The 22011-nt window shown below is 37.3% G+C and overlaps 1 protein-coding gene across 1 annotated transcript in view; it reads right to left on the bottom strand.

Moving 5' to 3' along the window:
• The window catches only part of ASXL3 (ASXL transcriptional regulator 3), a 125867-nt gene that overhangs the window by 89890 nt on the left and 13966 nt on the right, over window positions 1-22011 (bottom strand). The window contains exons 2-3 of the mRNA XM_015618583.2: window positions 10613-10695; window positions 10267-10269 (exon numbers count right to left, since the gene is read on the bottom strand). Of these exons, the coding sequence (XP_015474069.1) occupies window positions 10267-10269; window positions 10613-10695 (86 nt within the window). The remainder of the gene's footprint in view (window positions 1-10266; window positions 10270-10612; window positions 10696-22011) is intronic.

The following is a 22011-nucleotide window of genomic DNA, read 5'->3' as shown; positions in this document are numbered from 1 at the left end:
CTGTAATGAATTGCCTGTGTTGTAGTGTTCAGTTTAGTCTCTTTTTTTTCCCCTCAGTTGCTATGGAATACTAGAAATAGCATAAAGAAGATTATACTATTTTGTGGGATGTTGTGCATGTCCCTTAAGACAGAATGCTTAGAAATAAAGACAAAAGTCAGCTGTGGGATAAATGAAATTCAAAGCAGTAATAAATAAAAGGCTTAAATACTAACTTTTCAATGCAAAAGGGAAATACAGAGAACAAAACAAATGCCAAAAAAATTCAAGGCCAACAAATAAATCTCAATCAGCAACTAGCAAGTTGAAACCTAGAGTAATTCATTTTACACCTGCAAGGAAAAACAGCTTCTTAGGTTACTTGTATGGTGCAACAAAAGCTCATAAATCCATTAAACGCAGGCATGTCTTCAAGTTCTCAGCCAGACTTCAATTTTCACTGCAGGTTTTAAGACTTCAACAGATTAAACTCTTCTCCTAAGCATATTTTACCAGAGTGTACATTCAAAAGGTGACTCCTTCTAGCTGAAGTGTCTGTATCCTTCTGTGTTTGCAATTTTTATATATATGGCTGGTCCTGACAAGCTTATGTGTTGAATTGCATTTGTCCAAAAACTACCTGAAATAAATCCAGTAGATTAGTCTTGCCTTTTCCAAGCACAAGAGAGCTGAGCAAGGTTATTGGCTACTCAGCAAGATTCTTACATTTTGCCCCTAGCCAGCATCAGTTATATCTGTTAGTTATATCAACTGCACTGATATTAAGCTCTCTTCCTCCTGACTTTTATTTCAAAACCACTGGCTTATTATCTCAGTACTTTAGTGTTAATATGTGGCAGATCTTTAGGACAATGCTGGAAAGAAAAACACATTCAACTTTCAGTTTCCCTAGAATATTTTTGAAAATTTTGTGTCTGGACAGCAATGGACAACTATTATTGGAAAGCTCTTCAATGTCCTTCCTTCTCTTAAAGTGATGCTGGCAAAACAATCCAATTAAGGCTGTAAAATCAGGAAATGCATTTAATCTACCTACCTTTCACATATTCAGGCTTTCACAACTGCAGCCAGACTTTGAAAAGAGGAAAGAAAACAGGCTGTAGATTGGAAAAACTGCATCCCTTCAGTCATTTTTTTAAAAAATTGAGGCTTAATGCACTACACTATAGGAAATATACTACACACACAGAGAACAAAATAACAAATAAACCAAATAAAACTCCTTCCCCAAACAAGTAAACCAACCCTAAAACTTTCACTTCTGGGAGGATGGATTGAAGATATGGTGAAACTTTCCTGACATAACTTCAGAGAGTATCTGATTGTTTTGACTGCATTTAGGTCTCTTGGATATCTTTATTTAATTTCTGTTTTTGAAAGAGACACTATTTTAAATGCAGAATTACTCTTCAAAATATCAAAACACTAAAGAGAAAGAGATCTGTAGCGTACAGTACAGTTACACTGTCTTGGAGAAATATGAGACAGGTAGGACACAATATACTCTTTTGATAATACAAATTTAGAAATCGACGGTTTCTCTTTTCATCAGCCTTAACTGCATTGCTGCTTTTAAGTCTCGTTCCATAGTAGTCTACACTGAGAGACACAATATAGGAAAAAATCAATGCAACTTAAATTCTTACATTAAACATAAAAAATATATTGCTAAACGAATCACTACACTATGAAAAAGCAACACGGGAATTGTTGACAAATTTACGTTATCTAGTCACAGCTGATATACACCTCATACTTCAAAATAAAACAACCTTTAATTGGAAGGGATATCATGACTGCACAAAACTAGTAAATCTCTTGAGATCTGCACTCCTATACATTATTTGTTACATTTAAGTTGCTGGATTTCCACTTGTATTAAAAAAAGGAGTATCTTTAACATTAAATTAATGGAGGTCTTAATTTCAGAATATTAGGCTGTGATACGGAAGACCTGGGTGCACTTAAACATGAAAACTTTTTGCAACATAGTTCTTTAGAACTTGAAGTGCTTATCACATCACAAAATCTAGCTATCATAATTTTTCCTATTACAGGTAAAAAAAATAAACTTTAAAGTTTTTAACATATCCTCTGAATTATTATAACTTGTGTATTTAACAATCGTACAGGTCACTCTCCCCTTACCACAGGATAGCATTAACCAAATTTTAAAAAAAAAACCTTCATAAAGTGCTTTATACACAGTTTAAGCTTGTGTGGAAGGAGTAGAAACCTAAATAGCACAAGTAAAATAAAAATAGTTTAATAGCACCTAGGAGACAAGTGTGTCACACAGACTAGATTCCTGTTTTCCTAATCTTTGCAGATACATTTTGCAGAACTGTTAATAGATGGAAAGCAAAAAGGTTTATGGCAGATCTTAAAAAACATTTTTTTAAAAAATCAAGCAGGACTATTTCCTATAATTTACATGAAGGAAGGAAAGCTGGTTACCAAGTATGTTTTAGCACCCAAATACAGAAGAATATTGTACCAAATGGAAAACAGAAGTCCTGAACACTAAATGGGCAAAAATGCATACGGAAAAGTAACAGCAACACACTAATCTTAAAGAAAAGAAAATAAACTGTTCTAAAATCTCAGTTAACCCAAGAATGCAGGAACAAACTTCAACATGATGACAAATCAAGGGCTAAGTATAAAAGAGGAAACCATATGATTTTTCCAAACGATCAGTTGAAAGTCCCAGACACAGCAGAAAACAGAACTGCTTTATTTTCTCATAATCGGCCCTGAAACCAAACTAAGGACGAATGCTTGATTGGCCCCAAGTCAGAACAAGAAATAAATACTGGGATGTTTACAAGTAACACTTGAGAAAATTTCAGGCACACGGAAAGGAGTTTGAGTCCACAAAGAAAGGGAGAAAGGATGACAGCAGATCAGAGTAACTGGAGACCATGGGGTGGGTGACCTTGTATGAGAAAGCAGGAAGATTCATCTTGCAGAAATTCGTGGGACACTGAACTGCATATAGATGGGAACTAGTAGATACTGCACAGGCAATACCAATTTAATGGATGAGACATTGGGAGTGATGGAGACAAAGACCAGTTTATATTCTCAGCTCTACGTTTAGCTTTGATAAATATTACTTTGCTTCTGTCTCCACTGTCTTTTTACACATGCTCAATTAATACTCTTATCAGTAAGAACAGTATCCTCCAAAGTATTCTGTGACATACTTAAAAGCTACTTACAATTTAAGCTATGTCATTGATCATCTGAAACTCAAAATTAAATTCACACCTTAATTATAAAGATAATTTTCATAAGAACCACTGACATGCAGACTGATTTTACTGGACTGTTTATTCAAGTCCCTAGACAGAGACTCCACTGTCCTGTGAAAGAAAGAAAAGCAGCGCTAAAACAAATAAAACTCTCCAGCTAATTTCTAAATTACTAAAATATGAAGAAAAATTTAGGATAATGGTGGCTCAGGAAAAAAAAAACAAACCATTCCATGTAGCTAAATGTCATATATTGAAATATAGGTGTATCTTATATAGAATGGAAGACTCACCATCACTAAAAAATTTTTCATCTTTGCAATTTACTGTGGGAAAACATTTGATGTTTTATTGTTTTACATCTTTTCTACATCTCACTCAGAACCAGTTTTCCAAATCAATACAAAGGTGGGATTACTTCTCAGATATAGGCAAGTTTTAAACAGTAGGGTAATCACGATGCAGCAATATGCAATCAAGAATTCATAACCCTGATCTTGGGCTTGAGTTAATACCTTAGCTGTTCTAGGGCTACATAACTACCAAAAACCAAAATAATTATTACAGAGGTGACAGAGGTGTGATTATGCAAGTTACAGTTCCAGTGCTGGAATGCAATATAGAAAACCCACCGGTTTTCACCAGGTTAAACTGCACGACGCACAACAATGCTGCGAATTGTCTAGGCAAGAATGAGCAAGCCTGAGATTTTCAGCTGCCAAATTGTTGCTATCAGAACTGCCTACCAAATTAGGTGGTCTGTTGTTACACTGGAAAGAACAGCATTTCAAAGACATGTCTGAAGTGAATTTATGCAGAAAGACAGGTTGTACTGAAAGTTTGTTTCTTTCACTGCTCTACAGCCAAAAGCCACATCTTTAGAAGCATGAAAATCAACCTAATAGTGCCAGGCAAAAGAATCTGAATAGCTTTCTCCCTCTCTTCTCATCACGGTTTCCTTTCAGCCCATTGCAGGGAATAACTATCTTCAGACAAAACAATACACTCGCTCCAGCTGAAGAGGCTCCCAAATAAATTCTATCAGACATATACAACCACAGAAGCCTCCTAACTGTCTGTGCTCTTCTGTCGGCAACCACAGCCTTAAGACAAAAACTGTGGTTCTTTCAATTAAATTTTTAGAGTGTTTTTGGTAAATGCAGGGCAGTTGATATTTTTTTCTTTTTTAAATGAAAGATAAAAACTGTGACTTAATAACTATGAATTACAATGACATCTTGGAAAGACTTTATAAGGAAAGTAAAAAATTCTCTGTCTTTATGCACACAATAAAACAAGGAACCTGAAAATGATAAACAACAGAAGACAGTTGCCAGCTCATTTAGCCTATTTACAGAAACAGCAGAATTCAGAAGGGATTTTTTTTTTTAAGTCAATAGCTCTAAGGATGAAGTATGCAAAGACTTAAAGAGACACTGTCAAAAAGATCAAAGGATTCACAAAGTGATGGTAATATTTTCACGAGTCCCCTCTAACTTCAAAGCTAAAGACAGACCTTGCATGGATCATGTGTTTTATTCCATTGATGACTCCACTCTGCAGTTCAAAGTAGGTTTAATTCTAGCTAACCCACTAGTTTCATATTTTTGCACAAAGACTGTAAATCTAGTAAGAGTGTCTTTGAGATTTATTAGGGTCATACTTTGCTCTGCTTTCCTAGGCTCAGAAGACTTAATATGTTATGATATCATTCATGATAAATATTATCAACACTGGAGTGCAGAAGAAACAGCACTATTGCCAGTGCCAGTGGCAAGCATCTCTTAGTCTTCTGAAAGACTACTGTCACAACAATAAATCAATAGATAGCTTAGTCTTGCAAAGAAAAAGGTAAAATATGCAGAGGAAAAAACAGAGGAGGAGATCTGACTGATGCTCTAATTCCCATAGTTGAAATTAAGAACCACAAAGAAACATCAAGAGAAAGAAGTTTAAGATTCCTACTGGAAAATGGAAAACAGAGTGAGACAAAGCAACTTTTAAAAAACTCTCCTATGAATTACCTGAACAGAATAACGCCAAGGTCAAGTTAGTTGACCATAAAGAAGTCAATTACTTCAGCTGAATAGCAAAAACACTATGAAATTATCCCAATCCAGCACTCACAGTTCTGAGTCTAATGGAGGAGGAAAGCAAATAGCTAGCATAGCTGTGGGCTGAAGTTGTACTCCAAGAAATTAAGCAGCTTGTCCCGTTTTGAAAGTTTATTGGCTTTTAACTTGTACTCAGAGTCTTTGGCTTTAATCTTATCCAGACAAGTCAATTTCCCAGCCTCACCATGCAAAAGAGAAAGGGAACTACAGAAAGCCAAGACATAATCTAGGCTTATTAGCATCAAAGATTTATCAGAGTTTGGCTGGATATTCTCCCCCAGGACTCAAACAATGTGTATGGCCCAAGTACTGAAAACTGTTCTAGAAAAATTCATAGAAAAACTTGGATCAAAGGATATACTAGTTCATTTCCGTAGTTCAAGGCAGGATCAACCAAATCTATGTAATTCCTGACAGACACATCGCTACACTGGGTTGTGGTAAGACCTACCAACATCTCTTCCATGGCTCGTGACAGTAATTAATGATTCCTGTTAAAAAAAAACAAAACAACAAACTTTGTACTTTCTAATTGGCATCTTCTCTTTCTACAATTTAAAGGCCTTATTCTTGTTCTGTCCATAACAGACATTCAAGATAACTTACTCCTTCACTCTCTATCTTTTGTGTTGCTGAAGATTTACTATGCGTATACTCAATCTTCTTTTCCTTAATCCAAACAACTAAAATTCATACCAGCTCTGTCTTATTTTTATCTCCCTAATAATTTTAAGTGGTCTTCAATTGGTCCTATTCCTCACAAAGGTGCAGTGCTCCAAACAGAATGGAAGAGATAGCTTACTTCTGTTGGTTCTACAAGCAATTTCCAGGTAATGACAAAGAAGGACAAAATCAAGAGAAAAAAGACAGGGACAGAAAAGCATCTGGCAAATTTCTGGAACTGTACTAGGTTGACTTGTACCCGTGGGGAAAAAGCAGCTAAAACACTGAGTGTTCATGAAGGGATGATTCTTCATTTTTAGGAAAACAAGGAAGAATACAAAGAGAAGAAAAAGGGCTTCAGGAAATTAAAGTTCAGCAAGCTCACCCACACAACATACACAAAGAAATTTCTGTAAGCATACCAGCAGAGAGGAAACTGACTTGCTCTTCCAAGAAGGGGTTGGCACTGAGTACTTACACTCAAAGCACAGGAGTTTTAATGCCCAGTCAGAAACATGACTATGATTAGACAGCTGCTAAAACCAACACCAGAAGCATGGGAAAATTGATTAGACAATAATTAAATAAATTAGGTATTCTCACATCAGTCAAATGTACTGACATTCACCATAGGTAATTACAGCTGACTGGATCAGCCTCAGAATTATCAGTAATAATTTTTGAGAATTTGTCGAGGATATCAGTGATTCCAAAAGAATGGAAAACACTCAGTAATTAGCTTTAAAAAAAAAATAAATAAAAAAAGACAGGTCCAAAGAAGTAGACATGCAGCAACTGAATTTCAATTCCCCCAAAATACAGAATAAAAATTATTTGGAAGTATTTGGCAGATAAAAAGTTGAGTAATATATACTGCTGAGTACACGTTATGGGTAAAAGAAGTTGAATAATGTATATGTCAAGAACTTCAAATCTATCAAAGTATTCTTTATGACATAGCAGCAGACCCTGTAGCTGGAGAAGCAGCAGTAGGTATCATATAGCCCAACCTAGAAAGTTTTTGGTCACTGTTTCCCATAGACTTCCATAAGCAAAGAGAAATATAATGCTACAAAAGAAAACAAGTTCTACTTAGCAGATGACAACTAAAGCTTGTAAAAGCTGTGTGCATGCTGGATTACAAGAGTACACTGTTAAAGTAATTTCATTGAATTTGATAAACAGTCTGCAGAAGACCTAAATGCAATTCAGTAAGGGAAATTTTATATCTTAACAAGAATAAGTAACAAAAGAAATGCAAGATAGAGAACAACTAGTGAGGCAGCAGCACAGGGGAAAAGGAGCACTGAGGCGCGAGTGGATCATACTCTGACTAGTAGTCTGTGTCACACTAGCAAAATCAGCAAAAGCTCATGCTATGGTGTATAGATAGCAGGTGGTGAGCCTTGAAATTTACAGCAGGATGGGGAAATGCTTTCAGGACAGAAAACCCAGACTACTGTGCCCTGAAGTGAACTGCTGTCTGTTTTCCTTGTAAAGAGATTTCAGTGTCCAGGTTTGTTGGCCTTCACCATCAGCACAGGCACAAATGTTAAGCAAATACTTCTCCCTCCCCATCATCAGCCACAGTAAAGGCCATACATTTTTAACATCCCTGAAGGGCTTGCCTTAAAAGTTTTTACTCCTACTGGGTAGCAGAACTGCCTGCCTGCTGATCGATCAACCAACCAACCAACCAACCAACCACCCAACCAGCATAACAGGAAAGATATTTAACAAACAAAAATTAGTTGTTTCTTCCCCAAGATGTAAAAAACTCTCACAGGGTATATCAGTAGAGTTTTTTGGTTTATTTTCTAACATATATCTGCTTTGTAAATTTGGAATTTAATCCTTTTGTATTTAATTATATGAGTAATACAAAAATAAGCATGCAACTTGATGTCTTTATGGCCAAAAAAAAAAAAAAAAAGAGGCTGAAGAGTCACTGTTTTTTTAAAGATTACACATAATGACAATGGGATGGCTGAAAATCACACATTATTCTTTCAGATTTACTATCACAGCAAAAAGCTTTTGATTAATTAATGCTACAATATATATGAAAAATGACTAAAACGATTAACCTCATTCATCTATAAATGGAAGAGTAGAGAGGAGAGATTTTTAAGAACTTAATGTAGAATTGCCAAAGTTCTACTGGCAATGATAATCTGTATAAAGGAATAAGTAAAGTGTATTAGAGTAGTAATATATTCCTGGCACAAATTCAGACTTGGAAGAATATACAAATCAATACAGAATAAAATATGGTAGTGCCACCCTGCTGCTTATGGCCAGGTGACTGCACATCATAAATTTACATCCTTTGCTCATCTTAGCTGGCTGCAGCAGAGACCAGGAAAGACCATCTTTAGTAGCAGCAAAGGCACCAACTGGCAGAAAGGTACTGAAAGAAATTGCAGAGCTGGATGAAGCAAGCAGAAGACTCTAAATTCAAGTACTGTGAAAACCAAACATTACTTACATGCTGAGGCCCAATCAACAAATCTGTGTATGAAGTCAAACCCCTTATTGGATCCTATTATGAGTTAGGCACGCAGGTAACTCTGAAAGTTTGTCCCTAATCAATATTAAAATGCAGCAGAAACACAACTTTTACATTAAATCAGCAGTTAAATGAAAATCCAAATACTTATAAATCAATATAGACTCAACATTTTCTCATTTTAAAATTGCAGAATTTAGAATGTTTAGGCTAAGGAGTTAAGGATGAAAATGTTTCAAGTATAAAGAACGTTGAATTTTATCCTTCTCAGTTTTGTAGAACTCATGACCACATACACCATCCTGCAATCTAGTACACCATCACATACACCTGCAAAAACCATGAATAACAATCAGAATGAATCTGAATTTCTTTCCTATTTCTCTGTAATTCTCAGTTTCCTAGTAACTGAAGAAATGAAAGATCATCTACTTTGGAACCTCTTCAAAAGACTCTTTCTCTTACTATTCATTCTGCAGCAATTAAAAAGGGCTTTCACTTCTATATTTTAAATATAAAACATTGCCTTCATTCCTTTTCATAGGTTTTTCACTCAAAATTTTATTCATCCACTGATCGCAAAAACAAGAATTTTTAAAATTACAAAGAATGCTATTAGCAGGCATTAGAGCCCCTCCCACGCAATTGTCTCATATCACAAGACATAAGAAGAAAGGATTTCATTCACTGCTGTGAGAAACAGTATCTTAATAGAACAGATTTTCAAAACCGTGTTTTCTTGCATTTTTGTTATTGTTGTATGCAAATCACTGCAGTATAACACATGTTTGGACATTCATTTTCAAAAGTTTTCAGCCCCTTGTTTCCTTGGAATCATTGCCAAATATACTCAAAGCAATTTCTCGACAAGAACTAAAGCACTTTAAATCTGTAAAAGATGGCAAATTCAGTTTTACTTTTCATATCATCTCTTTTGCAATTTTATCAAAATATAGCTATTATGAGCATGTTATGAGGCTGCCAAAAAAGAAGTGCATGGCTATGCTGTGCAAACAATCACACAGATTGTGTTCTGTTCTGTTTCCTAGAAACAACAGTGAATTCAGTAAAAATATGTCCCATGGTTACTTCTGGTTCACCTTTACCTGGACTTTGAAGTTCTCTTGTTCTGAACCTTAGGTTCCACACTGGAAGAACACAGTTAAAATAAAAGCACGTCTCCCTGTGCTTTGAGATAGCAACAAGTACTAATTTATTAAAACAGAAAATTTTACTATAATATTTGAAGAAGAGGCAATTGCATCTTCTAGGAGACCCCCACCAGCCAACCATTTTTTCCTTATTTTCACTTCCTGTCCAAATTTGCACTTGAAGGTCACTAGAGGACCTAGCAAGTAGACAGTCACCTTTGAGAAATAAAAAGCTGCATGTACATCTGAATCACACAGCAATGGAAGACAACTAATTGATTTTCATAGTCTCTGGACAGCACATCTATCCTCTAAAAGGGTAATTATTAACACTTGAATCTACACCCAAACTGTGCTGTTATCAAGCAAGTTGAGTTGCTGTATCAGTGACTGCATCCATGCTCTGCAGACACACATTAGCTCCCAGTGTCCAAACTTCCCTCTCCTTCTATTCTCAGTCCTTCATCAATCAGCACAATCTCTGTCACCACAGACAACACCAGCAAGTCCTAAGTGATTTAAGTGCCAGACCATAAACTCAAGTGAGAAGTGCACCAAGCTTCATCTTGCACTTTCTCCATACACACAGTGGCAGAGGCAACCCAGCTGATGAAGGACCCTTCAGTCCTTAAGCAAAAACGAGACGTAGCACTGCGCTGTCTGAGCAAATGACATCGTCTTTCTAAAGACAGACCACTGGACTGGAGCTGGCCCACAGACTTCTTTGGTAAGATACAAAGTTAAGACAGTCACTAGCCCTTTTAAAAGCCTTGATCTAACAATCAAAACCCGTGAACTGTATTTCCCACTTTGACACTGGAAATCAATGAAGTCAGCACTTGAAGTTTTGTAGATTATGGACCATTCCTAGATTGTTTTCACAGAGATAGCAGAAATACAGAACATGTAAACACTGACCTTGTTTCTTTTAATCCTTCTTTCTGAATGACTTCCAGTATTTGTTTGGCAGTCATTGGTGAGTTGGGATACTTTTCCAATGCCTAAAAAAAAATAATAAACGTAAGTGACAAGGCACAGCTGTCCTGTGAATCTGAAAGGTTATGTGATCATGCAGTTTTTATGCAGCCATTTGCAAAAGGCAGGGAATGATATTGTTGAGACTGGAGTCCTCTGTCTGTTGGAAGGCCTGATACAACCCAGGAAACTGCAGCAAGGAAAAGATTTACTTGCTGCTTTTGTACATCATCTGCTACATCTGCCTGGGAAAACTCTTACCAGGTTACAAATAAAAGAGTTGGAACACACAACTGGTTTTATGACACAGCAACAGATTTTCATTCAGGCATGAGGGGAAATACATAAAACACAAGAGCCAAAGGGAAAAAAATTAATAAAAAAAACCCCAAAACACTAGCACTTTCTTTGATTTTTATTACCTTAGAATTCTTTGAGGTCATTTGACTATTCTACACTTTGCTTTGCCATGACCTCAGAAAAAAAAATTGGCTAAAACCTTCCATTTGTAGACCAGGAACTACTGTAAGAATTGACACAGTGGGGTTAAAATTTTAAAATGCCTTTTTATTCTAAAAACGATGAAAAATGAATCAATCAGAACAGTCACAGCACACAAGATGCTACATGACAGAGTGCAGTATATTTTTCCAGTTCAGCTCAGTTTTCCACTCCTTTGCCTTTTCCAATTGAGCCCAAAGTAACTCAGTCCTCTTTACAGATAGAACCATCTTGCAAGAATTTTTCTGATTTTCCACTTCCTTTTTGTCCCCATCAGTTTTACGCTGTTAAACAAACAGCCACTCTTGCTCCTGTAAAATGCCAGACTGACAGCCCTGGAAAACGAAACCCTTCAATCAGCAGTAAAAGGTGCGGCACAGGCCACAGCAATCAAGCTTCCCAGAGCATCCTGCCAACATATCTCAGCCAAAACTCACATTTCTACCCTCTGTAACTATGAAATCAGTTTGGTCTAATTCAAATCATCCTGAGCTTCTCTGCGGTAGTTAGCAAATAATGGCAATTGTGAAAGCAGCTACCACTATGTGATATCTGCCCACTAGGAACTAGAGACACCACCAGATCCTATCACACAAGTCAAACTGTGAAGGGTGCCGGCCAGGGCTGTAATTCAGCAGCTCACCTAAAACCAAAGACTACCTATTTACTACATCTTGACCAGCTCAGCCCTTTTCTGCCATTTTACTGCTCTGATTACCTGCCTGTTCTCTTTCACAGCCAAAACGCAGTTTACCAAATCCTTCAATTCTTTATTACATAGGAGCTTTGTATCCTTTATCTTTCAGTTCCACAAAGGAAAAGGTATAGGTGAAAGTTGCACTAGAAAGGTCAGGGAGCTGAACTGAGCTTATCTTGTGTACATCAATAGGCAAGATTCAAAAGGGACCCATCAGGAAAGGAAAACCAAAAGGTAATTTGAAAGGAGAAAGAAGAGAAGGTTGGAAAGAGTAAAAGTAGAGCAATGAGTAAAGACAGAAGAAACTGTGCAGGGCTGGGAAAAGGGCCATTGCACACAAGGGAAGAGAAATGATATGATGTATTAGTGACAGAACAACAATGACACATTGGAAAAATGACAATGCGTATAAAGAGCAAGACTAGGATGAGAAAAGATTAATGGTGTGCAGAGACAAAAATGGAAACTTTAACCTTCAGAAAGAAGACAAAGTACAAGGTAAAATGAGAATACACCAAAATAAAGGGAAAAGAGAACCAAACTGGGAACATTCCAGAGGGCAAACTGGAAAGGACAGGAGAGGATGCTACACTGTACTGGACACGGCTATGAAGGAAACTGTGTGCACTTGAAAGTGGGGTTACTCACTGTGGAGGATTCCCTGTTTCTCTTCCTGAGTACAGTCCCCTCAGCACACCTGGGCAGCTCCTCCCTGCAATTGAGAAAATTTGGGTAGCCCTGTCCCCTTCGCTATGACATCACATCCTACTCTATAAAGTTAGTAAAAGCGCCAAGTATTACCATGAGAGTTTGACAATAATGAGAAAGAAAAAAATAAAGCTAAGCAAACATCAGAAATCACCCTGTCCTGGACAATGGGAGAAGGGAGAGCAGTTTGTGCTGAGGAAGCTGCACTGAACTGGTTGTGGAAACAATGGCTAGACATACTGATACGGAAGATCATCTTCATCAAACAACAATGAAACCGACAAGTAGGATGCGTAACGCCACTACAGAAACTTCAATGAAACCCACAGGGCAGATTTCAAATACCACAGCATGAAGTGAATACATTCAGGGTATAATGACAAATTGAAATGCAGACTGTTAGACAATTGCCCATTGTGTGGATTTGCTTTGCACTGGACAGGTAGCGTGGGCTGCAGTTCATACACCCCACGGATTCAGTTCTGTTCATCTAACCCTTTAAACCCTGTTATTTAAAGAACTGTTCATACCCTCACTGAAAAGCATAAATTCTCCACTTAAACACTGCTTAAGTCAAAAATCCTGTTATTATGTACATGATTAAATTTTCTTTATCATAACAAGGATTAATTAGCCGAGAACCTTAGTAACGATGCATTTTTTCTGCCCCTCCAAGCATACTGTCCATCCTCATCGATGCTCCTCCCCTCCTCCCAGTTTTAGCCTAATCATTTATCACAGTAAGAATATAAAAATAATTACCTGCAAAAACCTTTCAATGATAATATAATTTTCTTCCCCCACTTATGGAAAACAGCATCAGAGTATTATTTAAGATTCTGTGATCTAATTAATACATTGAACTGTTAATTACTCTAGTATCTCTTGCCTCTGTATCTTACCACTAACACTGCTAAAGCCTGCAATTCCTTTTGCATTTCTCAGACTTTTAAAAATAATATTAGAAATTCAAGCTGAATTAACTAACTGTGCCTTAAGGCAAACAACATATTAAAATGCAGAAAGAATAGTTAAGTCATAGGCTTCATGGTCAGACATAGTAATGCACATCAGGGGAAGAAGCTCTAATTTGTTTTAAATATCTTTCTTCTTCCTCCCACTCCATCCACCAACACGCGTATCATATATGGGCAGTGACTAATAATGCTGAAATTAAAGCACATCAAAGCACTGTCATGAAGAACATGAGTGGTTCAATACATTTTGTTAAGGAGGACAATGGCAGAAGAATGGTTTGCACTGACTGCAGCCTCTATCACAGAGGATCAGATATGCTCTATTTATTCCTGCCATTCAACCATAGCCTTAAAAAGGGACAGCCGCTAAATAACTGGGACAAATAATGTGATACCCATCAGGACAATCAGAAAGAGAACAGAAGTAGTCACTGCACAGAACACATTCTTGGTGTTCATTCAAACCCCGGTTAACAGCTCAAGGAGAAGGCTCAGATCACACCAAGTACAATGGAAATCAAACCTCCCAACAAACGGTAGCAGCCTGACAAATTGTAGTATTTGTGTCACCTACAGGTATCAACTCACAACTCAGAGACATTAAATAATCACACAAACACATGTATTCCCAGTTTCATTGTTAAAGTCATGTCAGTTACACAGGACAAGAAGAAATACAAATTCCTTCTCTCACCATGGAATCTATCATCATCTTTGTGTTGATAACTACTCAAAAAAAAATCAGTTGCCACACCAGAGGAAAAAAAACTTTCCAGTGAACTGTTAGCAGGAAGACTAGTGCAGAGAGAGAGAAATCCTGAATGCTCAGCTTGCCTACAGAATCAGAAGAGGACTTCTCTGTAATTGATGGAATTAATGGTTTAATTTATATACGCAGATGCTTATGAGTACCTGAATCAGATCTGTTCAATCATTTTCATTTTCAGCTCTGAAGAGAGTACAGCAGAGGGACAAAGTGAAGAAAGGCAAACCAGAGACCTGGCCCTCTTGCCATCCATAAACATTCCTGCAGAAAGTGGGAAGCTTTGCCTGCAGCTATCACCTATCACACTGACAGTAAATTATTCTACTAAACAAGAACCAGGTGTGTTCTGATACTGCATTGTGGTCCAAAAGCAGTGAGCAGATCAGCCTAGTGAGCTTGATGCTGCTGATTGTATGACCAAACAGTCTGAAACCAGACAGAGCTTCTTCCACTTCTGGATGCTGCTGGCAGGCATCTGAAGGTCAGGTAGCTGACAAAAATCAGCATCATTTTATCAGAATAGGCTAAGCCACTAGTCAGAAACAGAAGCAATTCTCCTTAGAACATTATTTTAAAAAACTGAGGAGGAGGAGAAAGAGGAACAGTACAGTTATTCCCAGTGCTCCTACTCATCAGCTAAAAGACAAGTCAGGCTGAAGTACACAATGGACAATCTTTACTGCCCAAAGACAGCAGGGTGAATAAAAGAAAAAAAAAACCCAACCAAACAAACAAGCAAACAAAACCACCAAACAAACCCCCCAAAAACTTTCTTTCTCCTAAGCAGAAAATATAAATTACTTTCTAGCCATCCATTACTAAATTAATGAATTGAAAGATGGAGTATCAAAGTGGGTACAAGAAATAACAGCATCCTGGAAAAAATCCAGCATTGTCTTCTACAGCTGCTTATGTGAGGTTAACAGAAGGACTGACTTCTATTGTGGGAAATGCCCCACTCAAATCTTTTGTGTTCATTTTTGATTAACAGCTTCAGTCATTGGGGAATTATCAGCAGCTTAGTAAAAGTTCAAAGCCCTTTGTGTGAAGAAAGATGGGTAAATGGTTTGGAGAGGAGGGGAGGGTACAGGGGGGAGGAAGAAAGGAAGTGCATAGAGATGGATAAAGAGGCGAAAACAACAAGAAGGGGTACATGATACATGAAAAAGAGGGATGATTATATGGGTAGGTGCACTATGACCTATACTAGCACAAGTTCTCAAATAGGTATTCAGAGAACTCTTGCTGATAGTGATCAAGAGAAAGGTAAATAGTGGTTTCCAGGTCCTAAAATATTAAAAGAACTTGAAACAGGAGTAATAATTCTCCTGGTAGGACTTTTGTCTTTGAGCAGTTGAAATTACAGTAAGGAAATGATATGATCTAAGTAGAAGAACGTGCATTTCATAAGACATGTCACTCTCAGTATGCTCCATACTATGAATTTGTCTTTGTAATTCACTTGACACAACAGATAAGCAAGAAATGAAACATCAAGCAAGGAAAGGAACAAAAATGTCACATGAATAACAAAGGAACACATAAAAAACCGCCATAACATGATCAAATATATTAAGTTTTAACATCAGTTTTGTCCATACTTGCTAATCCACACTTTTTTTAGGTTCAGAGGTAGTGCTACTGACCAATAGAACTCAAACAGTTTAAAGCACACTCATAAAGTAATCCTCCCCAGCTCTCTTTCAGTGAAAAGCATTTTACTGTTCCCTTTAGTGTGAACTATAGGGAACAACTGGCCAATTGTTTCCTGCAAGAGAATTCCTACTACAGAATCTGCAAGTTGGTCTGAAACCATCTAGCTTTGCTAACCTGCCAGATACATAAGGCATTATCATCGTCTCTTAAAACACTGAATGGAAGAAAAAAGCAAGAAAGAAGCTGAATAGTTTCTTTGTCCATGCCATTACTTTAACCGGATCATTTCAGGCTTGTTCTAAGATGTCTGAAACTTTTATTGTTCTTTTCAAAATTTATTTATAATGTCATATTTCAAATGGATATAAAGGCAGCTTTGGAAATCCAGATAAACTGTACTCCTGACATTTTGAATTCAAAAGAAATTGGATTACAATTTAGTTAAAATTAAGATACAGTTGGGCTATTCCTTTAAAAGGCACAAGCTCTAACAGCAGTGACATCCTGCCATTGCTAATGGTATCATACATCACAACAGAAAATGTAGGGTAAAGTTTTTAGCTCTAAACAACTGACTCATTATAATAACTTATTGATCTGGTCTAGCATACTGAAAAAAATGGAAACCTTTATATTCCTCTCTTTACTAATGCAATCAGCCTGTCCAAGCAACCAGGAACTTTCACTTATAGGCTCTGTCAGGACAGATCTCTGTGACTGTAGCAGGATGAACCTAGGGAGCACACAGAATCCGATCAGATTCCTAAGATCAGGATCAAAGATACCCCAGTGAGCACGGTGTCAAACTTGCTATCCCAGTATGGATTCCACTATTAGCAGCAGGATTACTAACAACGACTTCAGCTCAAGCAATGGAGCACCCAGATTCCCAGAATGACTGCTCAATTCTGACAGTGCCACGTTCAGTGCCAGTTCTGCTTAGCCATGCAAGCCATACCTCTCCTTGCTTCCTATTGCAATACTCCATTGTCTCACTGTGTCCAGCCCTTCCCTACTCTTAAACTGATATTTCTCATCTTCTGAGGTCTTGAAATAACCCTAACTTGTATTCCACCTTCCCACATCCCTACCCAAATACCTTTCTTCCCTAATCCTTACCACAGTACAAGCCTACAGGAAATTCCTGTGTCCCCTACCTCCTCAAACATGAGTGCATTCACACAGATGCAGCTCATGCCATGGGTTCCCCAAAACCTGAACACAGGCACACAAGTGCATAGGTAACAATCAGCATTGGTACCTTGCTGGCTGAACACTGTAGCTCTTAGGTGCTGGCAGGACAAATTGTGATGCAGACCTCCTCTGGCTTGTGGACCATGTTCTCTTGCCTACTTAGTTTAGAGTAGAAGTTTCACCAGCTCTGGCACAGCTGGAAAACTTGGGTAAAAGCTTTTAAAACTACAAATCATTATTTCAGAGAAGAGACAAGGAGTAAAAAAGAACTCTGCCATCCAAAAGCGTTACTGAAAGCTGTACTCATTCAGGGATCACACAGGCCATTTTCCTGAAATGCCTCTAGTTGTGGCAGGGATAAAATTCTCCTTTGGCACCTACTTGGTACAAAAGAAAAGACAGACCTTGCTTAGGTGACTGGAACTAATGGAGCTGAATGGATACCAGTGCCCTGTCAGCTTCCTTAACATTACAGATAACAGGGGAAAGAACTACTATTAGTGTGAATACATTCAGCGCTATTAAAAGAACAACAAAAAACACTAAAAAACTAAGAAACACCAAACCTTAAACGTATTTGTTTCAATGTATGCTGTTTTCTCTACTGGAATATGATACAGATTTTTTTTTTTCTGAGGCAATGAAAGGTTTCCTTTATAACTTATGTTTCAGCATAAGTAGGATGAAAGAAATAATTACAAAGAGAAAACTTTACAGAAAAATCATCAGACAGAATGAATATATGTTTGTTTCAAAAGCTTTCATCACTTTATTTTCCTCAGGCAAACGTAATATGTAAGGGTTACTTTTAATGTGAGAAATAAAATTCCTACTGGCTACTCTCTGAATGCACCAAATTTAACAGGAGGTGACAGTTGTGCTGATTTTCTTGCCTTTGCTTTACTATCAGAGCTTATCTTGTTAGACAGTGTCCTAAAGATACAGACCTAAGACTTCTAGAAGGAGAAAAAGAAAACAGAAGAAAAAAAAAAAGATAAAATAGAAAACAAATATCTTAAACTATGCATTCTACATAAATATTCTTACGTATTAGTTTTGACCATTTTGAACGTTTCATGCTGGTAAAATTGACTCACTAAAAGGAGAAGTTTAATGCTGCAACTGATATTGATTCAATTGATGCCCCATGAATATATTTATGTTTATAAAATGTCTAATGACAGCAAACATAAAACCATAAAAATTATACTTCCATTTTAATTGTGTGGGATAGAAGGCAAGAAACTAGCTCATGAAATTTACAGCATATTTTGATGCTTTGGTGAACAACCAGGATAAGTCATACTAATCCTCCTATCCTCAGAAGGGAAGTCCATAAATTTCACAACTCATTTGTCTGGACTGTTCCTCATTCAGAGGATGACACACCCTTCAAAATAATAAGCAAATGACCATGATGAACATAACTAAGAATCCTTCTTAATAATTGTATCCCAGAAAGACAGACTACAATGTGTCTAATGCATGGAAAACACAGAATTAAATTCCTGAGAGATGTACAGCAGGTGAAAAAGCTGAAAGAAATAAAAGTCCCTTGCAATCACAGATACAATAGAAATTCACTTTCAGTTAAGTTCCCTGAGCCCACTTGTTTAAGTACTGAGGCTAAATGGAAAATTTCCACAATATGAAAAATTTTGATCCAAAACCAATGGCTTGGTTTTGGGGGGATGGGAGAGATGTTGTTTCTTTTAAACAGGAGAGTATTCTTTCTTGTCTGAACAAAAAATAGGAAAGAGCAGTTAAGAGTCCTTGCATGTCATGCACCTTTTTTTTTCCTTCCAAAGCCTGCACAATTATTTCACATCAGGTTTTATTAGTCTGAATCATGACATCATTATGTACAGAGCACAGTTCACTGGCACAATCCAGATCTACTGCTTAAATTGCTCTGAGAATAGATATGATAGGTCATGTTTTTGAACTAAAGAAATACAGCCTTCTCAAAGAATGTATAAAGAGAGAATTCTTTTGTTAGCTGTCAGTGAGATTTTGCTATCTCTGTTAAATATATAATGGTTAGTGTCATAACGAAGATCAGCCATCGTGTTATGGCATTTATCTTCATGAGTGAAGAGAGGAAGGGCTACTGTGATTTATTCCGTCTCTCCTCGTGAGACGATTAATGTCATAAGAGATTAGTCTTCAGTACTGACTTGTACACAGAATATAATACAGGGCTGGAGTGGGATGCTAAGCAGTTTTAATTGCCACAAGTTTGGAAGCCCACATTACTTACATATGGCATGGGTGACAATTAGTCATCTAAGATTTTCAAAAATAGTAGAATATTTTGCAGCTCACTAACTCACATCCATTTTGTGTCATTTATTTGTTCAGTCCTTCTAAGCAGTGTTTCCACACAGTCCCTTCCCCCAACTCATCACCTAAGTCCACCCACACTCATCCTCTTAAACATATCATTTACTGTAAAACTGAAGTCCATAGTGCTGGTTTATATCAATTTTTCATAGCATCTGTTTAAAGGTTTAAAAAACACACTATTTAACAACTATTACCAAGAAACATTTGTCACAACACAGGCGGATTATTAAGAGTATATAATGGCTCTGTATCTAAGCTTGTATAAGATGTATAAACAGCTTTCCTCAAGATCTGAGAAGTTATGTGCTCACCTCTTCCCAAGGACCTTGTAAAAGAATCTGACCATCCTAAACTGAAAGTAATAATTTTTCAAAAGCTTATCACTCTGGAGAAATGCACACAGAATGTTTCATTTACATGCTGCTCGCTTCTTCTTATAGAAGAAAACACTTCAAATAATAAGGTAGTTAAAAAAGAATAACAAAACAACAAACCAAACCAAAAAAAACACCAACATGATAAGCAAAAGTTCTATTAAAAATGGAAGAATTATTTTTCCCCAAACCAGAACATGAGCATTCTGAATTTTCTTAAATCTCCTTTTCTGAATACTGCTTAATTAAGAAATCCCTTGATAAAAAAGTTTTTTGTTAAAAACAGCAATTCCTTACCGTTGGTGTACATCAAACAGAACACATTATTAAAAAGCTCTCATGATAAAGTGTTATCTTTATCTAGGCTTCTCAAATATTGACTTAAACATTTTTATCAGGCTGTTAATCACATCCACATTCAACGTGAACAGCAACTGAGACCAGTCTTGACAGTCAGGTAACAGGGCAATATTATGGCAGGGAAAAACTATTGTGAAAGCTAAGGACATTTCTTATTGATGGTAAGTGGATAGGAGAGAAAAATCAATGGGTCCTCATCAGTACAACTGTCTACCAGCTGGATGCTGATTTTCCTTAGAGATTAAAACCAATAGGAGCAATCACTTGGCACAGGTGAATAAATTCAATAGGACCTCTAGTCTATAAAGGAGAAAAGTGAACAGTGAATTCAAGAGCTGGAGTTCATGAAGAGGCAAAATGCTGATTGTTAAACCAACAGTTTGCAATCAGATCTTGAAACAAAATACAGAACATGTCTTTCCCCGTGGGGGTACAACCTGAAACTGTTCGGTATAATCTGCAATTGTTGTGAAGCTTCCAAACTCCTGACTCTGCCTAAAGGAATTATTTCAAGCTGCAGGTCTGGCTGACCCCTCCAAGTCAAGCTGGACTGGACTGACCAGGTGACAATATGAAATAGCCATCAGCCACACACATCAGGCAACTACCACCACTAAATGCCAAAATCACAGCAAAGTCAACAGAGGGGAATCACAGAGGATTTTATAAGGGAATATAAATGCAGAGACTTCTCATAAAGCAGGGCTTCCTGTTCAAGACAAGCTTCTATTTTTAGGGGTCCCTAACATCATTGTGCATTTCTTATCCTAAGACCCCTGACTATATACTGAACAGATGAACTGTTACCTTACAGGATGGTAACCATAACCCAAGAAAAGCAAACAGAGAGAGTAAACCACGGCTGTTAAACAATATATTCTATCATGGGTTCTTTGTTTTTTCTATGAAAAACAACATAGATACACATGAAGACCTGAGTTTTCCAAAAGTCTCATCTCATCAGCAAATGTAGGACTAAAAATTATCAGCTCTAGGAAATGCTACTGGCAAATAAATTCAATGTCTATGGGGTTTAGACACATAATTTTATATTTAATGTTTTAGAAGTTGACAATAATACATTTTAGCTGTATAGAAGAATCATCTCTTTTAGCTGTAGGGAAAAATTACAGTGCCTCAGCTTGGGTTTCTGGTGTAACTACTGACTTCATACTCTACCTTTGAAACAATCAGAATTACAGAATCATTGAAGTTGGAAAACACCTCCAAGATCATTGAGTACAACCTTTGAACAAACACCACTTTGTTAATCAGACCACAGCACTGAGTGCCACATCCAGGAATTTTTTTAATACTTCTAGGGAGGGTGACTCCACCACTTTCCTGGGCAGTCTGTTCTGATGCTTAAACATATTTCAGTGAAAAATTTCTTCCCACTGTCCAACCCTGGTGCAGCATGAGGCCATTTTCTCTTGTCCTGTTGCTGGTGTCCTGGGAGACCATCCCCCACATACAGGGTGGTTACAGCCTCCTTTCAGGTGGTTGTAGAGAAAGTCTCCCCTAAGCCTCCTTTTCTTCAGGATAAACATTCCCAGCTCCCACAGCTGCTGTTCATCAGATTGGTGCTCCTACCCTTCCCCAGCTCCGTTGCCTTTCTCTGGACACCTTCCAGTCCCTCAGCGTCCTTCTTGTAGTGAGGGGACCACAACTGCACACAGGATTCAAGGTGTGACCTCACTAGTGCTGAGTATGGGGGCACAATCACTGCCCTGATCCTGCTGGCCACACTATTGCTGATGCAG

This window comes from Parus major, chromosome 2, assembly GCF_001522545.3.
Source record: "Parus major isolate Abel chromosome 2, Parus_major1.1, whole genome shotgun sequence".
NCBI lineage: Eukaryota > Metazoa > Chordata > Aves > Passeriformes > Paridae > Parus > Parus major.
The sequence above is the reverse complement of the archived record's forward strand: the minus strand, read 5'-3'. Positions and strand labels throughout refer to the sequence as shown.